This window comes from Podarcis melisellensis (genome assembly GCF_964234715.1).
Source record: "Podarcis melisellensis genome assembly, chromosome: 3".
Classification (NCBI taxonomy): Eukaryota; Metazoa; Chordata; class Lepidosauria; order Squamata; family Lacertidae; genus Podarcis; species Podarcis melisellensis.
The window spans coordinates 36,328,796-36,348,125 of NC_138530.1; the positions used below are offsets into that span (position 1 = coordinate 36,328,796).

A 19,330-nucleotide genomic window follows, 5' to 3' on the forward strand; every position below is an offset into this window, starting at 1 on the left:
ATGAGTCATCCCACAGGTATCTTTGATTTATTTCAAGGGAATTATCTTTAAATACATATTTTAATCCCTCCTTTTTATGTGATTGTTTATCTGTATAAGCTAAGTGTAGATAACATTAAAATAAAAGTTAAAGTAGGCTAAATGTTAGAGACTTGACTTAAATACCTCTGCAAACTGAAGAATTAGAAATTGGGAGGCTCACATTGTCGGTTCCTTACCTGCACGGTCTCAGAGAGAATCAGATCTGTCAACCCAGTAGTGCACCTTTCTGCAACCTGATGCTTCCCATATGTTTTACATCAATAGTTTCCCCACTTCTTGAGGATGCAACCCACTAGTTCAAATTTACTTGGTATGGTGACCCATCGTTTTATTGTCACATGAATATAGGACCTCTGGTCTTCAGCAGCCATCAGTTTTGTGCATTTTAACTCCAAATTTGCCTATTTTGTAACCATTCCTTGAGGCATCCAAGCTAAAATTTACTTAATGACCCTATTTATGTGGAATTTGTTGAAATATTTATAGTACTTACAAAGTTATTCAAAGTTTTGTTTATGAGCCATCTGATTTCAGGATATTGCTTCATAAACTATAAAAAATTATTCTAAAAGCACATGGTTACACAAGCAATATGAAACAAGCCATGAATATTTTAATAGTTTTATTCATGATAAAGATTGTTTTGGCAAGAATCATCTGGGTGGTGGAGCTTGCAGTAGGTCAATGTGGGGTTTGATGGTTGTCAGACATAATCTCAGATCATACACAGGGTAAAGATATCATATCTTATTTTGACTAAGCAAACTTCACTTAACTAAACCTGGCAGCAGATCTGGTGATGGTTCACCACAAGGTACAGGGATTTGTTTTAAGTGACTTTCGCAGCTTTCCTCTGATGTTCAGGTGCTGCCTCCAATGTTTCCACATCAGAGGCAAGCTGTAACTCCTTGTTATGAGGACCTGGCAAACTGTCACCACATTTGCAATAATTATTTTGAGTTTACTTACAAAGCCCACAACCCACTTGGACAGGCTTTACAATCCACTTGCAGATCACAACCCACAGTTTGGGAAATGTTGCTTTAGACTGCACAGCATCAACCCTGACCATTAATCAACATTTTCGTTGCCAGTCTTTGGTAAGTCACTGGCACTTTGTTATCTATTGCATTCTGAGGAGATTTCAGGATGCCTTTGAAATTTAACTTTTGGAGAAGTAGGCTAAAATTTGAAGGTTGGGAAACTAGTAACTTACACTAACTTCAGGGAAGAATGCAACTTGTCTTTACTGCAAGCCTGAACCCTTAAGTACAGTCTTATAGTGCAACTAACATAGTCACCACTACACTGGAGCTTAAGCTTAGTGTAACTAATTAGGCCCTATGTGTTCCAAGTGTAACTAATTAGGCCCTATGTGTTCCAATCAGTAACATCAGAAACACAGTAATACCAGTGGGGGGGAAAGGCAAGACCATTTCATCTGAGAACCTAGCACAGGGGTGGCTAACCTGTTCCCCTCCAGATGCTGTTGACCTCCAACTCCCATCAGCTCCAGCCAACAGGCCTATAGTTATGGACATTGGTAGTTGTAGTCCAGCAACATCTAGATGGCCAAAAGCTAACTACCTCTGCAACTCTGTATCACCCATCAATAACAGCATTCCTCTGGCTAATGCCCAAACATTGTCACATGTGAAAGATGCCATATGTTGAACACAAATGTCAGTGAACGAGTTCTGTCTTCTGCAACAACGCACATGAACATGGCCAGGAGGAGTCCCTGGCGTCTCCTCTAGAACACCTAGTGCCACAGTTAAGTGGTTAGGGGAGCAGCAGCTGATGCTGGGAGCCTTTCTTGGGCAAGGGTGGGAAACTCTGAGAGTCTAAGCAGCAGTCTGAAAACAACCGTTCCTTTTCAGTGGAATATGTCAGCATCAGCCAGGAAGGGAATGGTCAATCAACTTCATATCTTGGTGGGATAATATCTGCACATTGAATTCTGTGGCAATTGCCTCCCAGAAGAAATGTCTTGAGAACTGCAAAAGGATCAAATATTTCATGAAGACAATATTAATAACTAGTGAAGGTTGTGCTCTTCCCTCCCTCCCTCATTTCATCTCATAATTTGTTTGATTTTCCTGAACTTTCTTGGATAACTCTGTCATAAATCTGGGCCTCTTTGTGGCAGTTCTGTAGGAAAACTTTGAAAGACCAGATCCATGGTATCCTCGTTAGCCCTCCCTGCTACCAATATTCCTTCTAAAGCAGAATTGCACTTTCAAGAAAAACAGTGGCAGGAAGGGCTACTAGTGACAGCACAGGCCAGGAGCATTCATTGCCAGCAAAGTGCAAATGAATACTTCCCAGGCATCCCAGTGGGCCTTCCATGTGACTCCTGAAGCTACATAATGCTGAACTTTAGCAGTGGGGAGTTTAGTGCCACAGACAAGGAGACCCTGCTCTGACAGATGTTGAGTAGTTAGAACAGTCTCCACCAATCTAGCAGCCTCCAGATGTTTTGGATTGCAGCTGCCATCAACCCCATCCAGCACACTGAGAGTGATAGGAGTTGTAAACCAAAACATCTGGAAAGTGCCATATTGGCAAAACCTGAACTAATGTATACTGTGTAGGGAAAAGGTGTTTCCTGAAATGTGCAGGCCCAAGCTCTTCGGAGTTTTGTAAGTTTAATTGGGTCTAGAAGCTGTTCCACCCAAGCAAGCAAGCGCCGGTGTAATACGCTGCCTGTAGCAGAAAAAATGTCACTCTATTCTGCCCCAGCTACAGCTTGGAAACTATCTTCAGTGGTAGCTCTGTGTAGAATATATGGTAAATTTAAATCTGCGACATTATCAAAGTATGATCCTTGTTGTCCAGGAAGCAGCTAGGATATGAAGTCTTGCTAATAAAAGCCATCACACAAATTTAATTCCTACCTGCAGAGTTGTAATATAGTCATCTACCAGAATGGAAGAAGGAACATTTAATAAACTATGGAAGTATTAGTGCCTGTTAGTTCAGCACATAAAGAACAGTAGTTTTGCCGTTAGAACACAATTCCAGCACACGTTTTGCCAGACCACTGGGGTTAACACTCATAACCATGCAAAACACGTCATTGGATCTTTTTTTCATGGTTTGCCTTTTCAGCACTTCTGACCAGTATGAGGGTTAATTAGGTGAGTACAAGCATAGAGGAAAATATTGCAGCCTACCAAGTCACTGGTGCCATTTCCTGCAGCCTGCCTGCATGTTTTCCCCTCAGTTTTCCATCACTTGAATCAGTCATGTGTTGAAGTAAGCCGAAATAGTATGCATGCAAACTTTCTTTTTGCTGAAGCCTAATGAGGAGATGTGCGTTAGATGCTTTTTAAAGGTGATTCTGGAAAAAAGCAGTGTTTAGGTTAGAAACATGCTATGAAAGAAATGTCTATTTATTTGTTCTTTGTTTCTAAATAAAATTACCATGTCCAAAAATTGCCCAAGCTAGTTTGGTTGATTGTTAATATTGGTTTGTTGTTGCACTTCCCACCCCAATTTTTTGTAAGTGTTGTTTTTTACATTAAAATAATTACACAGGTATTGTGAAATTTGCTAGGACAATTCTAAAAGCGGAGAAATGCAAGTTACAAATAAGGACTTGGGCTTTAAAAACAACAACAACAACCAGTAAAGGGATGTGGGAATCCTGAAACATGTATCAAAAAAGTGTTATTTCAGAATGTGCAGTGAAAAGGATACAAAACATAAAAAGTGAAAAGTATGTTTCACTACCATGATCCTGAAATTGGATGGGCATTTTGAGGGAAAACAAACAGAGGAGCATTGATTCCCGCTTTAAAAAAAACACCAAGATAATAGAACAAGTAAATGAAGGACATTTCACAAGTCTTACCTCTTCATCATTACTGTCTATGAACAATGCATGTTGATTGTAACATTTTGTTTTGCATTATTTGGTCATGGAATTTTTTAAAAATGCAAATTGCAAATATAAAGAGCAACTTGCAACTATCTCAATTGGAATATTGTTCAAGAATGAACTCAGATTAAAAGGAAAAGGAAAGAGCTCATATTCCACAAGTAGAAAAAAGTGTTGATCTGTTGACCATATGCCACCAATTCTGTTTGGTGGTTGATCTGTTGACTATATGCCACCAATTCTGTTTTACAGTAATCTAACTAAACTACACTGTTTTGTTTACTAGGTTTGCTGAAGCAAAATCTTTGGGAGAAAAAGTAAATGAAATAAGAAACAAAATCAGTAAGTAATCCATGAATCTTCCATATTCTGTTACAATGTCAGCATATCAAACATATCAGCTAAGCCATTTTAAATGTTTTTTAAGATCAGCTGTTATCAGAGAAAGTCAGCTGCTTATCCTGTGCTGGATGTTACCACCAGCTATGACTTCTGCTGATCTTTCCATATACTCACCTCTTAAGTCTCTACTGTCAAAGGGTTTTTGTTTTTTGTTTTGCAAAGGAAGCCAGCAAGGGCTTTGTGAAGCAGTGTATTGAAGATACAGTAAGGTCCTGAGTAAGATGACAAGAGTACTGGTAAAATAATACCTTTACAAGTTGCAAAATAGATCCTATATAACTATGACCCATCAAAGGTATAAACATTCTCAGCCAAAGCTCACCTTTAACCAGGAATGCTAAAATCAAGATGCCCAATAGCCACTGCTATCTCAAACATTGGGCCTGGTGACAAGCATACATTGTGGCAGACATCACAAATCTTGTTCTTTTCCTTACCTATCTTCTGAAAAATCTTGGTGGCTCCCTAGGGTTTTTTTTCTGGGGGTAGGACATTGGGGAGAAGGGAGACACACACATCTTTGACACTGAACCATGTCCAGTTCAGTGCTTAGCATACTGGGTTGCAATGCTGGCAGTCCAGATTCATCTATAGAATCATAGAATTGTAGAGTTGGAAGGGACACTAGGGATTGTCTAGTCCAGCTGTGTGCCATGCTTATTTGTGAGACTCACAGCTTGCTTAGCCTGATCTACTTCATCTGATTTTTGTGCAGATAAGATGCTGTTCTTAACTCCTTGGTGGAAGGACAAGATACAAACCTTAATAGTAATAATGAAATCACAAATTATTCTTAGTCCAGAATGATTAAGGTAGGGAAATGGTTAGGATTCTCCCAAATTTCCAAAATATGCAGTCATTTTTCAGTATCTCGGTAATAATCACGGAAATTGTCTAGACACCATAATGTGTGTTCTAGTTGCAGAATTCTTGGTCTTTGAGGATGAAAGATTGTATCATTTGCATAATGATTACTCATTTAACTTGGAGGTAAAAACAGACGAGTATGGTGGAAGTGGTTTAAACACACATCCCCTGCCCTGAAGAGATATGCCTCAGAATGTAGCAAATGTGTGTACATTTCTATCATATTTTGGATGTTACATCTGTCTTCAACCTGCATTACTAATAACAAACTAATTTCCTCTAGCAATAAGAATTTTGCTCAGTGTGTGTTCTCAGAAAGTGGTCAATTTATATAGTGGAATTTCTCAGGGCCAATCCTTGAGTAATGTATATGCTACACACTGCAGGAATTTGATACGGGACTTCCTGCTTATATGTTATGCCGGCATTTCTTTCTGTGTCTCCTACTTCCTGGGTTCTCTTTCCTTGTTGCATTTTTCATGTTGTGCTGTATTAACTATCAATGGAATTGATTTGCTTCTCCCACAACAGGGTATATTTACATGGGTAGCAACATATTGTGATCTGCCCTGGGATCTATGGATGAAGGACAGTATATAAATTTAATTAATAATAATAATAATAATAATAATAATAATAATAATAATAATAATAATAATAATATGTTCTTTTTTTTTAATTTAATGTGCCACAAGAGGGTTATAAGTAATCACAGGCAGTGGGATATGTGATTTCTTGCACTAGCTTCACACTTTGCATTGTGTGGACTGCAGCAGCACACTCTAGAATCCCCTATGTTTGCTTGTAGATGAGCAGGATGAGGACCTTCAATAGCTTCCCAAAATCCAATGCAAGAAAGTGAAAGTGAAATGCACGCTAGAATCGCAAAGCTCTTACACAGTACTAAAGCAATTCTGAACCAGCTGCAGAGGCAAGAAAACCCCGTTGGTACAATTCACTCAATGATAAGCTCATTTAAACCCCTGTTGGTTTTGATGGAGAGTGTTAAGCACATTCTCAATTTTCCCATTAACGTAAACAGAACTTACACGCTTATCTTTGGGTGGATCTTATCTTTAGTACATAGTAAATGCAATTGTAAGTAGCCACAGGAATGCAGCCATTGTTGTCTGTGTCCCCCCCTCCCGCCACCTCACTAATGTCCCCAAGACCTAACTTGTTGTCTCAAGTTTGTTCTATTAAACCTAGCACTATACAACCAATGTATAAATCTCTATTAGCAAAAGAGTCCACCCCTCCCCACCCACCGATTCTGAAGGTAGATTGTGTGGACAATAGGACCATTACTTAACTAAATGTGACTTGTATGTAGAATGCATATGCAGAGTATCATTCATTACGCCATGCATGGTTCCTAATCTGCCAGAATTATACTGGAAAACCAGACTGAAGGAATTGTAGCCATCTGTGGCCTACAGCTATATATTTAATTTACTTTTATTGTTGTTTTGGTTTCCTTAAAGCTTTCCTGGCTGCCCCAGTGTGCACAATTAAGGCCAGATCACATAAGTATCAGTTTCTATTTTTCCAGCCAACACTTAATAATAAAAAATTCTCTACCACAAAGGTCATAGGAGGACCTTTTGGTAAGCCACTTGATGCAATGTAGAATCCATTTTACCAGTCTTGATGATTTGCTGTGATAGTGACAGACAGCAGTTGGCTGTAGCTTGAACTTCTGTCATGCATACCTCATCATTTTCCCTTTTTTAAAGAAAACAAATACTACTATTTTGCAACAGAGGTATACAAAACATTGCAGCTACTTAATCAGTGTCCCAGCTGATATAGTGGCATTTGGAATGAAACTAAGATATTAGAAACGAGTTCTCTGTTGTCATTAATAATAATAGTAATAATAATAATAATAATAATAATAATAATAATAATAATAATAATAATTATTATTTATACCCCGCCCATCTGGCTGGGCCTCCCCAGCCACTCTGGGCGGCTTCCATAAAAACCAAAAATACAGTAAAATATCACATGTTAAAAACTTCCCTGAACAGGGCTGCCTTAAGATGTCTTCTGAATGTCAGGTAGTTGTTTATCGCTTTGACATCTGCTGGAAGGGCGTTCCACAGGGTGGGCGCCACTACCGAGAAGGCCCTCTGCCTGGTTCCCTGTAGCTTCGCTTCTCGCAATGAGGGAACCGCCAGAAGGCCCTCGAAGCTGGACCTCAGCGTCCGGGCAGAATGATGGGGGTGGAGACGCTCCTTCAGGTATACTGGACCGAGGCCGTTTAGGGCTTTAAAGGTCAGCACCAACACTTTGAATTGTGCTCGGAAACATACTGGGACATATTATTGTTTTCCTAACTTGACAAACAGATTCACAGGCACTGAAAGTGAAGATCTGTTGCAGTCCTGAAAACTAATTACTGCTTCAAAAGATTCCTTTAATATTTATCCTCAGATTGGAGAATATCATGTAAATGTACTAATAACAATGCTCCTATTTTGAATCTAAAAGAAGAGACTATAGGAGGATTGGGAAACCTCTGGCCTGCAGGCTTGGCATGCCAAGGGGTCCAATTTGGCCCACAAGGCCATTCCTCCTCAACCATGCCCACCCAGCCATCAGTTGATGTCACTGGTGACAGGCATCACTGCTGATGTGCAGGAGGACAGGGTTTAACCCTGCATTGGTTGTGTACCCTATTGCCAGCAGGGAACAGGATTTCGCAGCCAAGTCAGCAGCATTTAATCTTCATTCATCAGCTCATGAATGGAGTTAAAAACCTTCTCAGAAGCACAGCTCATGTGCTCCTCCTGCAAGCAGGTGAAAGGCTGCAGTGGAGTGGGCGAGAAGCAGCATTTTTGAGAAACATTTTAAGACAGCGCCCCATCCTGTGTCAGTCAAAATGGGACTGTGGGGTGTGCTTTAAAGCATTTCTCAGAAGCGCTGTTTGAGGCATCTGCCACCCTTCTCCTTTAAATGAAAGAGGGTGCTTCAAAAACTGCTTTGAGAAGGGCTTAAGGAAAGCTCATGGCGTCATGTTCAGCTAAAATGGGACCTTGGGAGCTGCCTTAAAGCACTTCTCACAAGCAGCTTGCACACTTGAGCAGGCAGGTGGCAGCAGAGGTGAGGGTGGGGAAGACGCGTCCCCCACTTGCTGCTGACAGGAAAAACATGTGAGTTGCAGTCTTAAAGGTAAGGGAGGAGGCTTGCAAAAACCTTTGTGAGTCTCCTATTCTCTTTAAGATTGTAGCAAGAATAGATACTTAAAAGGGAAGTAGGAGGAGGTTTGCAAAGGCTTTGGCTTTGTGTTACTGCAGTAACTTCTTAAAATATTCTGTTTGGACTTCCCCCAAAGATTGTTCAGAAGCTCCTGCTAGTGTAGATTGTTGTGACTAAAAAGGAGCAGAATCTTGGGGACAGGGCGGGGGAGGGGGGCTTGATATGCGCATAGATACACTTTTACATCTCTAAGCAGGAGAGCATTGTACCAGTTTTTCATAGTTTTCTGTATTCTTCCAGCCACACAATTCAGAATCCTAGAAGGCTTGGATAACCCAAACAATTTTACCCTCACCTGTATGGACGTTCTTTAAGATATTTTGACAACATAGAGTTGATTATCCTACCCATATTCCATAAAGTAAGGATGAGAACTTAAAAAGCCTTTCTAGGTGGTTGGCTCACAATAGTGCATTCCCTCCCCTTGAAAATTTTTCTGAAGCAGAATCCTCCACCAGAGGTTAGCAAAGAACTGATTACTTTAAAAGCATGTCATAGTACTTAGAACGGAGGCCAGTGTTGTTGAGATCTCAATGAAATCAAGACGAGGACAGAACTTGGCCAAAAGTTCCGAAAAAGAGCTTTAAAAATAAGTCAGCTAAGCTCTTCTGTTATTGCTGAGTTAGTGATCAAATGAGCTGATCACACAAAGCATAGAACAGTAGGCAGACACACTTGATGAATGTAAGATTTTAGTAAAGATTTCCAGCACATTGCTTTAAATGTGATGTTTACTCCACTAATTGGTATAACCTTTCCAAGAGGAAAAAATGAGCACAAATGGTATTTGAAAGCCCAAAGGAAAGCAGCTGTTTCTTTTATTCTGCTCAAAGATCACTTAATGCTATAATTGAAGCTGAGTGAGAGAGGAAAGACAAACTTTTGTGGGAGTAGCAGCCTTTCAGTTCAAATAGACCTTCCAGAAATAATGCATCTTGGCTAGTCAATGAGAATGACACATTCTTTCATTGCTGTGGTGATTCATGCAGGATCAAAAATCTACCACTACTACGAGGTATTGTAAAACAATTGTACACATCATTCCCCACTGTCATGTCACACTGTATTAATAGCAACAGAGAAAAAGAATGTGGGTACTTCACTGTCTAGAAATGTTCAGCAGGGTTACTTTAAACCTAGTCAAGATAATCTCAATGCATTTTGTATATAGATGTTGCAATAAACAGATTGCTTGTCTTGCCATAAATATTAAGAAACCAATAAAGGAATTAAAGGAGGAGGGTAGTTCTTCTTAGAAATTCAGGAGCTGCCTTCTGTTGAGTCAAAATATTGGTCCATCTAGCTCAGTATTCTATATACTGACCATTAGCAGTTCTCCAAAGTTTCAGAGTGTGTTTTCTCCTAGCCCTCCCTGGCTCTTCCCTTCCTCTTTGTCTCAACGCTGGTTCCTCACCACTTGCCAGTTCATATGATATTTCAGGATCTTTCAACTATGTATCCTCCTTCACCACCTGTATTCTCCATTTTGGTTGTGCTGCTATGAGAAAACTCGTTTTCTTCAGTCTTCCGTGATCCACTTCTAACTTTGTTTTTGTTCTCCTACATATGCACTGGGGAGAGAGTGTTTGGGTCACAAGAAAGAAATCACAAAGTATTAATCACAGGTGTCTTCACCTGCTATTAATATCCTGTATGGGTTTGCAGGCCTCTAGTCCTTTTTATCCATCTGGCATGTGAGACATCAGAAGTAATTTTTATTAAAATCTGTGGTTAGTAATATTGTCTCTGTGGAATAACTGTAGTGAACTCAAGTGGAAGCATTGTTTGAAATGAAGGAAAATAAGAAAGTCAGGATCATGAAAATAAAACGCAGCTGTCCTGGTAAATAAGAGGATGGATAGAAAGATGGAATGGATTAGGGAGCACAGAAGAAAGGGTGTAAATGTTGGGAAATTGTACAGGGGCATTTGGGGAAGGGAATATTTATGGAAATGAACATTCCCAAATTGTTAATCCATCTCAAATTCTGATCATATAGAAATAAACAGGAGCCTTGTCCAGCATAATGAAACATGGCCTGTTTTATCCCTGCTGGATGCAGCCATGGAATCCTCAAAGGCAATTGAAGGGTTACACTTCGTGCTACTAGGTCAGCTATACTATGCCTATTACGTATGCAGTTATATTGTTAAAAGCAAATGAAGACCATTTGACTTTATCTGGCTGAAGCCAGCAAAGTAACATTTGAAAGCAACTTGTTGACAAGTTGGAAAAGGTCTTTTGTACTATCTCTCTCATATTTTGGCAAAATGAATGACACACCTTTTCAAGCAAGAGCTCATTATTCAGAACTGAGTACCCCAAGAAAGGTGATAGCAGTATTGCAAGAATTGCTATGTCAGAAGGATTATATAGTTTAGATTATTTGTGCATGAGCTTAAAGCAGGCATGTGCCCTCCCATAGGACAGGTCCACAGGGCTATATCTCTCTATATAAACTCTATAGAAAGGACAGGAAAGGATTTACTGGAAGTAGCATCATTCTGTACATCAGAAAAGGCATTGAGTCCAGCAAGCTAGAAATCCTGAAAGGCGTGGACTCCTCCACAGAATTACTGTAGATGGTGATACTAGGCTGCAAGAGTAATTCAATACTGGAAAAATGCTATTGCTCCCCTAGTTAAAAGGCTCAGGGAGATCTTGAAATGAATAAAAACCAAGGAGGAATGCAGAAGAAGAGACTTAGTAGTAGTGAGTGACTTCAACCAGCACCAATTTTAGGGTTGTGCGGGCAGTTCCCTTGCACAGGGGCTACGTAATTCTGCTACTACTCATCATCATCATCATCATCATCATCATCATACCACCTCTATTTATATGGGTACCTACCGAGAAAATCTGTTCTGTTTGTGGGGTGGGAGGAATAACGGAGAATCAAAATAGGAGAATAAATAGAATTAATTATCCTGGGGAAGGGAAGGGTTGGCTGACACCATGAAGAGTAGCACTTGAGGTTTTGCTGCATATTCCATTTTTTATTCTTGTTTTAAGACTTTTCTAAACCACTCCTGGGCAGCAGGATATAAATGGATAAACTGCAACAGCAGTAGAATGGTGCCTTGTGCCTTCAGACCATTTTCTTGGCTAAATGAGATTGTACACCCACTTTCTCACAGATCATTTGCAGCCTATATACCATGACCACTCCTGCTTCAGGATTATGCCCTTAAGTCTGTTGACCACAGTGAAAATCAGCAGAAATAACTAGGTGCACAGTTTCAGAGTTACACTCAGATCATAGTTCCCCTTGCTCTGTGGGATTTGGGGGCAGCCAGCTGGAACTGGATGGGAAAAATTGCTTGAGCATCACACAGATAATTCCCATGTAACTGTATGTTCGTACAGTACTGGATTCCATCCTTAATAACTTGTATTTAATTATTATGCTTTTCCTAATTTTTAATCAAGTTTTGTATATCTCTCATCGTGTTGCAAATTTTACTTGGAATTCAGTCTTCCTTTCAAAATAACTGGCAAGTAATCATGTTTCAAAACTTGGAACCCTAAGGCTGGATGTAATTAATATATTAATACTTATAGAACAGTAAGGTTATTCAATTCTATGAATTATGTTCCTAGTCTCATGTAACTGGCAGCTTAGCCATAGGTTAGCAGTAAAATAAATGAGAAAATGGGAAGAAAAAGAATAGAAACATTTTGCCTGTAATCTATTTTCTGAACGCAAAGAGTCCTTCAGCATCTGGTATCACTTCATTTTCATTTTAGAGGCCAGAGGCCTACTCTTTTTATACACTCCACTTGGACAGTCCTCAACATGAGGAAGTCCTTCATGGACACAGAGATGTGTATTTCTGTTTCTGTGTTCTGAAGTACATATTTTTTTAGAGGTGCTGGACAGGCAATGGATCAAGATGATCAGTTACTCTTATCAAGAAACTCCAGTGTACATGTTATGTAGTGATCTAACCTTCCACAAGAATGGGCAGTATCTCCACCCTGATATATTAGCACTCTGAAATCATCGGGGATAATTTCATATTAGCATTTGCTTCTTTTGCAAAAGTATGTTCTTTGTAAGGTCAGCATATTTCATAGTGCCCATGAAAGTGCAGATGTAAATCTTATTATTATAGCACTCTTCTTTCCACTCTCATGAAGCAGCATGAGGAATCAGACCCTGGGCTTTAATGGAAATGCCACTGTGAATAGGTCCAAATCCTTAAAAAACACAGCAACATATCCGGAATATATTTTGTATGTGTGACCTGCATAAGAACAGTCATGGCAGAATTCACAAAATTGCTGCAATAAAATACAATGGCTGGTGTTTTCCAAGTTGATTAAACCTTAAATCATGTGGAATTAGCACTGTCGGCGCAGCTGTTTCTGGATATGATGGTAGGAAAACAGTCTACAGCATAATAAATTCCTGTATTACAAGGCCGTCATTACTGAACTGTAGCTAAGATTGAGCTGAGCTGGTTTTTTAAATCGTATTTTCCTTCTCTACCAGAAGTTATGAAATGGCTTTAAATCCACATACATAGTCAGCTGGCTTTGAAACATCACCAATACTTATTCTAGGACTTCCCATGGAATGTAACTACTTTAGAAGGGCCTCATTTTTAGAGTTCATTGGAGTGATTAAATCTTAGGAGTGGTATTTCTTTGGTATAGAATAACCATTTTAAAAAGAGTTTAAACCAAGTGAAAGGGCATCTGATCCAGGTTCAGACTACAGCATGTGAGGAGGGGAGGTTTAATCATTTACTCCTGGGGGGGGGGGATCACCCCTACATCACAAATAAACGTCCATTGGTCCTGATGGAAAGGGACAAGACGCATGAATGTACACGATGAGAAGCAGTTGCCATTTCATATATTTCAGAGAACATCTTAAAATAATTCAAAGACTGCTTTGTGGTGTTTTGTTTTGCGGGGAAGGGATTCCTCATGTTGAACACTTCTCATTAGAACACCCAAAGTAGAGTGGATATGGCCCAATATTTGAAATAGCAACTTTCATCCAAAAAATACCACTTAATATAAGTAACCATTATACTTGACAAAGATTTAAGTATACAGAAAAAGAGGGAAAGTTCAGATAGACAAAAATGTAACATCATAATCACTTTAGGTGTTTCATTGTGGTCCATAAAATTATCCATCAGAGATACTGTTGAGTATGAGAGGAGACAAGAGACCTTCATTCTGGTTTCTGTCCTTGCAGATAGAAGCAAACCCAGGTTCATCACATACACAGAATAGATACAACTAATCCTAGCTCTCTGCTAAGTGTATGTATAGACACACAATGTGATTAAAAGCACATTGGCTCTGCCAACATACATTACATTTTTAGGTGCATGCTTACGCAACTGTGTGGAGAGTAGACTTTAAGCTGGTGTGCTGGATTGAAGTACAGTTTCTCTCTACTCTGCAGCATATAATGCATTTTTTGTGCTCAGAGTTGTAGAGTAAACACCTTTCTTTTTCTACCATTCTTTAGAAATAATCAAATAATAAAAATGCAAACAGAAATCAATTGTATCTTGATTCATCTGGAGCCATTAAGACTAGCCTGCAGCATCAGCATGAATATGTAATTGACTTAAAGGACAGTGAACCCTTAGCCATATGGCATTGTGGTTTTTGTTTTTTGTTTTTAAACTATGGTAATGGGCCAATTCTATATTTAATTCAAGGACAAACAGATGTGATAAACAACTAAGGGACAATGTCCAGATGCTGTCTCTCTCACTTGAAAAAAAATATTGACATGCTTCTAATTTATTAGGGCCCATGCAGAACCATAGAAATATAAAGCTGAAAAGAAACTGAAGGATCTGTTGTCTGCATCAATGTTGGACCTAAAAGTTGCTAGTAATTTGGCCCATACTATTCCTTTCCACACAGTGCTGGAGGGACCAAAATACACTATGCCAAAGTCAATAATAGATTCTGCTGGGCTGGGCAAGTTGTGTTCTTTAAGGAGTTCAGTTGGTGATGTTTCTCCAACTAAAGCTCAGTGCTGAAGCTTGGCTAGAAAAACTGGTAGGGAATGCAGATAACAGCTGCTTAGGAGCCATCATCTAACTTGGGCTTATCACAGGGAAGTAAAAGTAAAAAACCTTTAGACATGACCGTGTGTGTGTGTGTGTGTGTGTGTGTGTGTGTGTGTTGCCTATGGACTATTATTTTTTTAAAAAGAAAGTAGAAAGTGTATCGGTCCCTGAATTAGGATTGAATGCATTGTATCCATAAATACGTGTTGTAGTATTAGCAGAGTGCAGTGTGGCCCTGCCATGGTAGTTGCTTCCCAAGTGGGGTGAGAAAGAGCACCACCCTCCAGGCCTTCGTACGGCTCTGTAGTGCAGCATTCCTACCCCCAGCACACACAGAAATCTTCCTTTGTTCATTATAGAAGTATTTGGTGCTCTGCACAAGTGGACAGCCTCCCTCTTGAGCCTTACATTTTGAATCAGCCACTCTATCATTACATTCTTCCTTTACTCCATGCTTTGTCCATTTTAACAGTGAGCTGGCATAGCTGCCAACTTCTTTTGGCCCAGCAAGTCACTCTGCAATTTGGTGTGCCATGCTCCTCTTTTCGTTTAGCTGACTGCTAAGAGAAGTCTATAGTGGTGCTGCCTTGCCTCCCAAGACAAGGCCAGGGTTTGAAGAAGAAGAAATGGTGCTATATAGGCTGAAGAAGAAACCTTCTGTCTTTTGTGCAACCTGGCCTCACCAGTGCACAGATGAGCAAGGTTCTGGAAAGGAAAAGGTTTACTATCTTTCCATTGACATTCTAAGCATGGTGGCCATGCCTTTGTGGGTGCAAAGACACCACTGTCCTTTGGTCTTAATGGATTTTGCAGTACATCAGGATTAACTTAGGTTCAGTAAGTTCAGTAGACATAGGCTCTGGGTAAACATTAGCTGAATACAGCTCCTTTTTCCCTGAACATAGGAGATAATGGAAACCAGAGACATTGCTTCATGTCTGTTGTGATGCAAAGCCAGAGGTTTTGTATTTTAAAAGCTTTTTAAAAGTAAAAGATACGTATATGTAGATATGTATGTACAGGGTGGCTTACAATTAGGCGTACAATAAACATACAGGAGGAATGAAATGTAATATTTAAAAGTCTGGGGAAATAAAAAAGATCTGCACATGGCACTGAAATGACCTCAAAGTAGATGTCAGACAAACCACCCTGGAGAGAGCATTCCACAAACACATCGATATAGAATGTTAGAGTTTCCAAAGCACTTCACAATATGTTACTGCATGCTTAATCTTTGCAACAATCTTAAAAGGTTAAGGAGTAACATTGTGCATCCCATATTGCTGGGTGACATGGCTGAGGCTAAGAGAGTGGATTGATTGTCTTAGGCTGTATCCTATGCACATGAAGGCTGCAATCCTCCCCCTCCCCCTGAGCTGCTCAAAGATTTTAGGACTGGGCGGTCATCCCCATCCACTGCCCTCTGCTGATCTCTTCTGGCAAGTGGGGAAGCTTTGTCACTGTGGTGGTCCCCACTGCAGTCCCAAAAAGCATGGCAGAGAAAATGTTATTCCCGGTAATGTTCCTATCCATAGAAACTGATATGGGGCCACCCAACAGGGTCCATTGGTTTAATAGGATTTACTTCAAGTAAACATCCACAGGGTTGGGCTATGCAGAGAGCCCAAAGATGGACAACTTGGGAACATCAGTTAGACCTACCCGGAACCAATTAGACCTCTGGTGCCCCCTTCCCTTCCCTTCCCTTCCCTTCCCTGCCATGCCTTGAACCCTTGCCATGCCTGGCAAGAGAGCTGCAGTGGATGGGAGAGGTAGAGGAGCTGGGGAGTGTGCAAGCATGTTTATGTGCACACAGTCCATATCCCTTTATTGGCTCAACCCCCCCCCCCTTAAACCATGCAACAGAGAGACAGTAGGGGTGGGGGGAGAAGGAGCAGAGCTGGTGAGCAGCGTGCACAGTCTATTTGCCTCTGCCCAGCACTCGTTTGGGTACTCCCCAGTCTCTCCCACTCACTGCCACCCTGTTGAAGAGCTTGGGGGTGGGGAGTGAGCTAACAGGGCTCCGTTAGCTCACTCCCCACCCCTGAGCCCTTAATCAGGGACATGCAAGTCCATAAGAGATCCATGAATTTAAATCAGTGTCCATGCTAATCTTCCTTCTAAAGTTCATACTGAAACAGGCCAGGCTCTCCTTCATCCCCCCTCCTTATTTTTATCTTCACAATAATTCCATATCTTGTGTCTTCCATCAGAAGTCTGCACACTAATTTTGTTAGTTTCATCTCTTTTCCATACCTTGGGATGGTATTTTTATCCAGGAACTGAGGCCAAAACCACCAGATTTATCACAGTCCTAATGACAGCTAGCTGCATGCTGAGTGAATTCCTCAATTCCCCAAAACTACTTTTTTTGCCAGAACATGTGGAGATTCAGCATTCAGCATTTTATTGGTACTGTTATCTCCAAATGAAGAATGACTCCTTTGGAAAAAATGATTTGGTATCAACTGTGGGAATATTTTTAGCAGCTTGTTTGGTGAGGCTTCATAAAATATAATTAGTTGTGGAGAGAAATGTTAGCACAGTGCTAAGGTCAGTTTTGGGCAGGGTTCACTCAAAACAGTTCACATCATTGGGATCAAAATAATGTGTCTACAGTTCACATTATTGGGATCAAAAGGTACATTTCTGTAAGAATGTATGGTATTTCATTGTTCCTTGAGTAAATATTTGTGTTTCAGAAAGTTATGGAACTGGCAGTACAACACACCAAAGCCCATCTCTTGTTTGTAGGAAAAAGTCTGTACATACAACAGAGCTGGAATCATTTACTTATTTTGTTACTAATAAGCCTTTGAGTTTGTTGCCTTGCCTCGGTAATGGACTCGATGAGAGCCAACAAACTGAAGTTCAATCAAGATAAGACTGAGGCACTATTAGTGGGTGGTTCCCTAGACCAGATGAGTGGGAGATTGCCTGCTCTTGATGGGATTACACTCCCTCTAAAGGAGAGGGTACGTAGCTTGGGGTACTCCTGGATCCATTGCTGTTGCTTGAGGCTCAAGTGGCCTCAGTGGCACGGAGTGCCTTCCATCAGCTTTGGCTGATGCCCCAGCTGCACCCCTCTCTGGACAGGGATAGGCTAACCTCTGTTGTCTATGTTCTGGTAACATGTAGGTTAGATTACTTCAACATGTTATATGTAGGGCTGCCTCTGAAGATGGTTCAGAATCTTATCTGGTGCAGAATTCGGTGGGTAATGTTAATGTAATCTTGTAATATTTGTAGTACTGAAATGTGCTTTTTGTATATTTGTTATATGTTCTATTATGTTGTTTTATAATGTGGCGCTGTGGGTAAAACCTCAGTGCCTAGGACTTGCTGATCGTATGGTCAGCGGTTCGAATCCCCGCGGCGGGGTGAGCTCCCGTCGTTCGGTCCCAGCTCCTGCCCACCTAGCAGTTCGAAAGTACTCTTAAGTGCAAGTAGATAAATAGGTACCGCTTCATAGCGGGAAGGTAAATGGCGCTTCCGTGTGCTGCGCTGGTGCTGGCTCGCCAGCTGCAGCTTCATCACGCTGGCCACATGACCCGGAAGTGTCTTCGGACGGCGCCGGCTCACGGCCTCTAGAGCGAGATGAGCACGCAACCCTAGAGTCGGACACGACTGGCCCGTACGGGCAGGGGTACCTTTACCTTTACCTTTAATGTTATGAAATTGTTCTTGTGATGGTTGATTTTGAGATATATTCCTGTTTTCTTTGTTGTAAGCCACTTTGAGCATGATTCTCTTTGTGGAAGAGTAGAGTACAAATAGAATCATGAAGGAAGAAAGAATATGGAGAAACCTTAGTGTAATCCAGACAAAATATGACAACCATCTACTACATGGAGCAGGAAGGAAACATTCCTGATTTTTCAAAATTCCTGAAGTAGAATGAAAATTTGTGGTAAAATTGAGGAAGTAGAAAAGAACTTGTATTGACTTGACGATAGAAAAAGAAATTGTATTGACTTGAATTGAATGGGGGTGGGTGAAAAGAAATTGTATTGACTTGAATTGAAATTGAAACTGAAATTGAAAAGAAATTGTATTGACTTGAATTGAATTGAATGGGGGGTGGCATTTGGGTGCATGTCCTGCAGTCCACTTTGAGATCCATACCCATCGCACATAGGCAAAAGAGCTGGAATTATCTGACTATAAGCCTAATGTAATATTAGGCTGCAGTTCTGTATCAATTTGCCCAGGAATAAGCCACATTCAGGGACGCGGGTGGCTCTGTGGGTTAAACCACAGAGCCTAGGATTTGCCGATCAGAAGGTCAGCGGTTCAAATCCCCATGATGGGGTGAGCTCCTGTTGCTCGGTCCCAGCTCCTGCCAACCTAGCAGTTCGAAAGCACGTCAAAGTGCAAGTAGGTAAATAGGTACCGCTCCTGCGGAAAGGTAAATGGCGTTTCTGTGCGCTGCTCTGGTTCGCCAGAAGTGGCTTAGTCATGCTGGCCACATGACCCGGAAGCTGTACGCCGTCTCCCGCAGCCAAGAAAGTGAGATGAGCACCGCAACCCCAGAGTCGGTCACAACTGGACCTGATGGTCAGGGGTCCCTTTACCCTTTACCTTAAGCCACATTCAGCTCATTAGTACTTACTCAGAAGTGAGTAGGCACGACAGTGCTGTTAGAAACCATGTCTCCTATAGTCTCCCAGTTGATTTCTGAGGGGATTGGGATTATGAGAGCTTCATGCACTGATCCAGATTTCAGGTACCTGCCTCACCTAGTAGTAGGTGCTCATTGCAGGTTTTCTTAAAAATAAACTTGAGTCGTCATCAGTCAGGGCTTCTTTAGCTGTGATTCCTG

At 40.8% G+C, this 19,330-nt stretch overlaps 1 protein-coding gene across 1 annotated transcript in view; it reads left to right on the top strand.

The window, feature by feature from the left end:
• Window positions 1-19,330, top strand: part of KIF6 (kinesin family member 6) — a 146,911-nt gene that overhangs the window by 87,256 nt on the left and 40,325 nt on the right. The window contains exon 15 of the mRNA XM_081903946.1: window positions 4,212-4,267. Within this exon, the coding sequence (XP_081760072.1) occupies window positions 4,212-4,267 (56 nt within the window). The remainder of the gene's footprint in view (window positions 1-4,211; window positions 4,268-19,330) is intronic.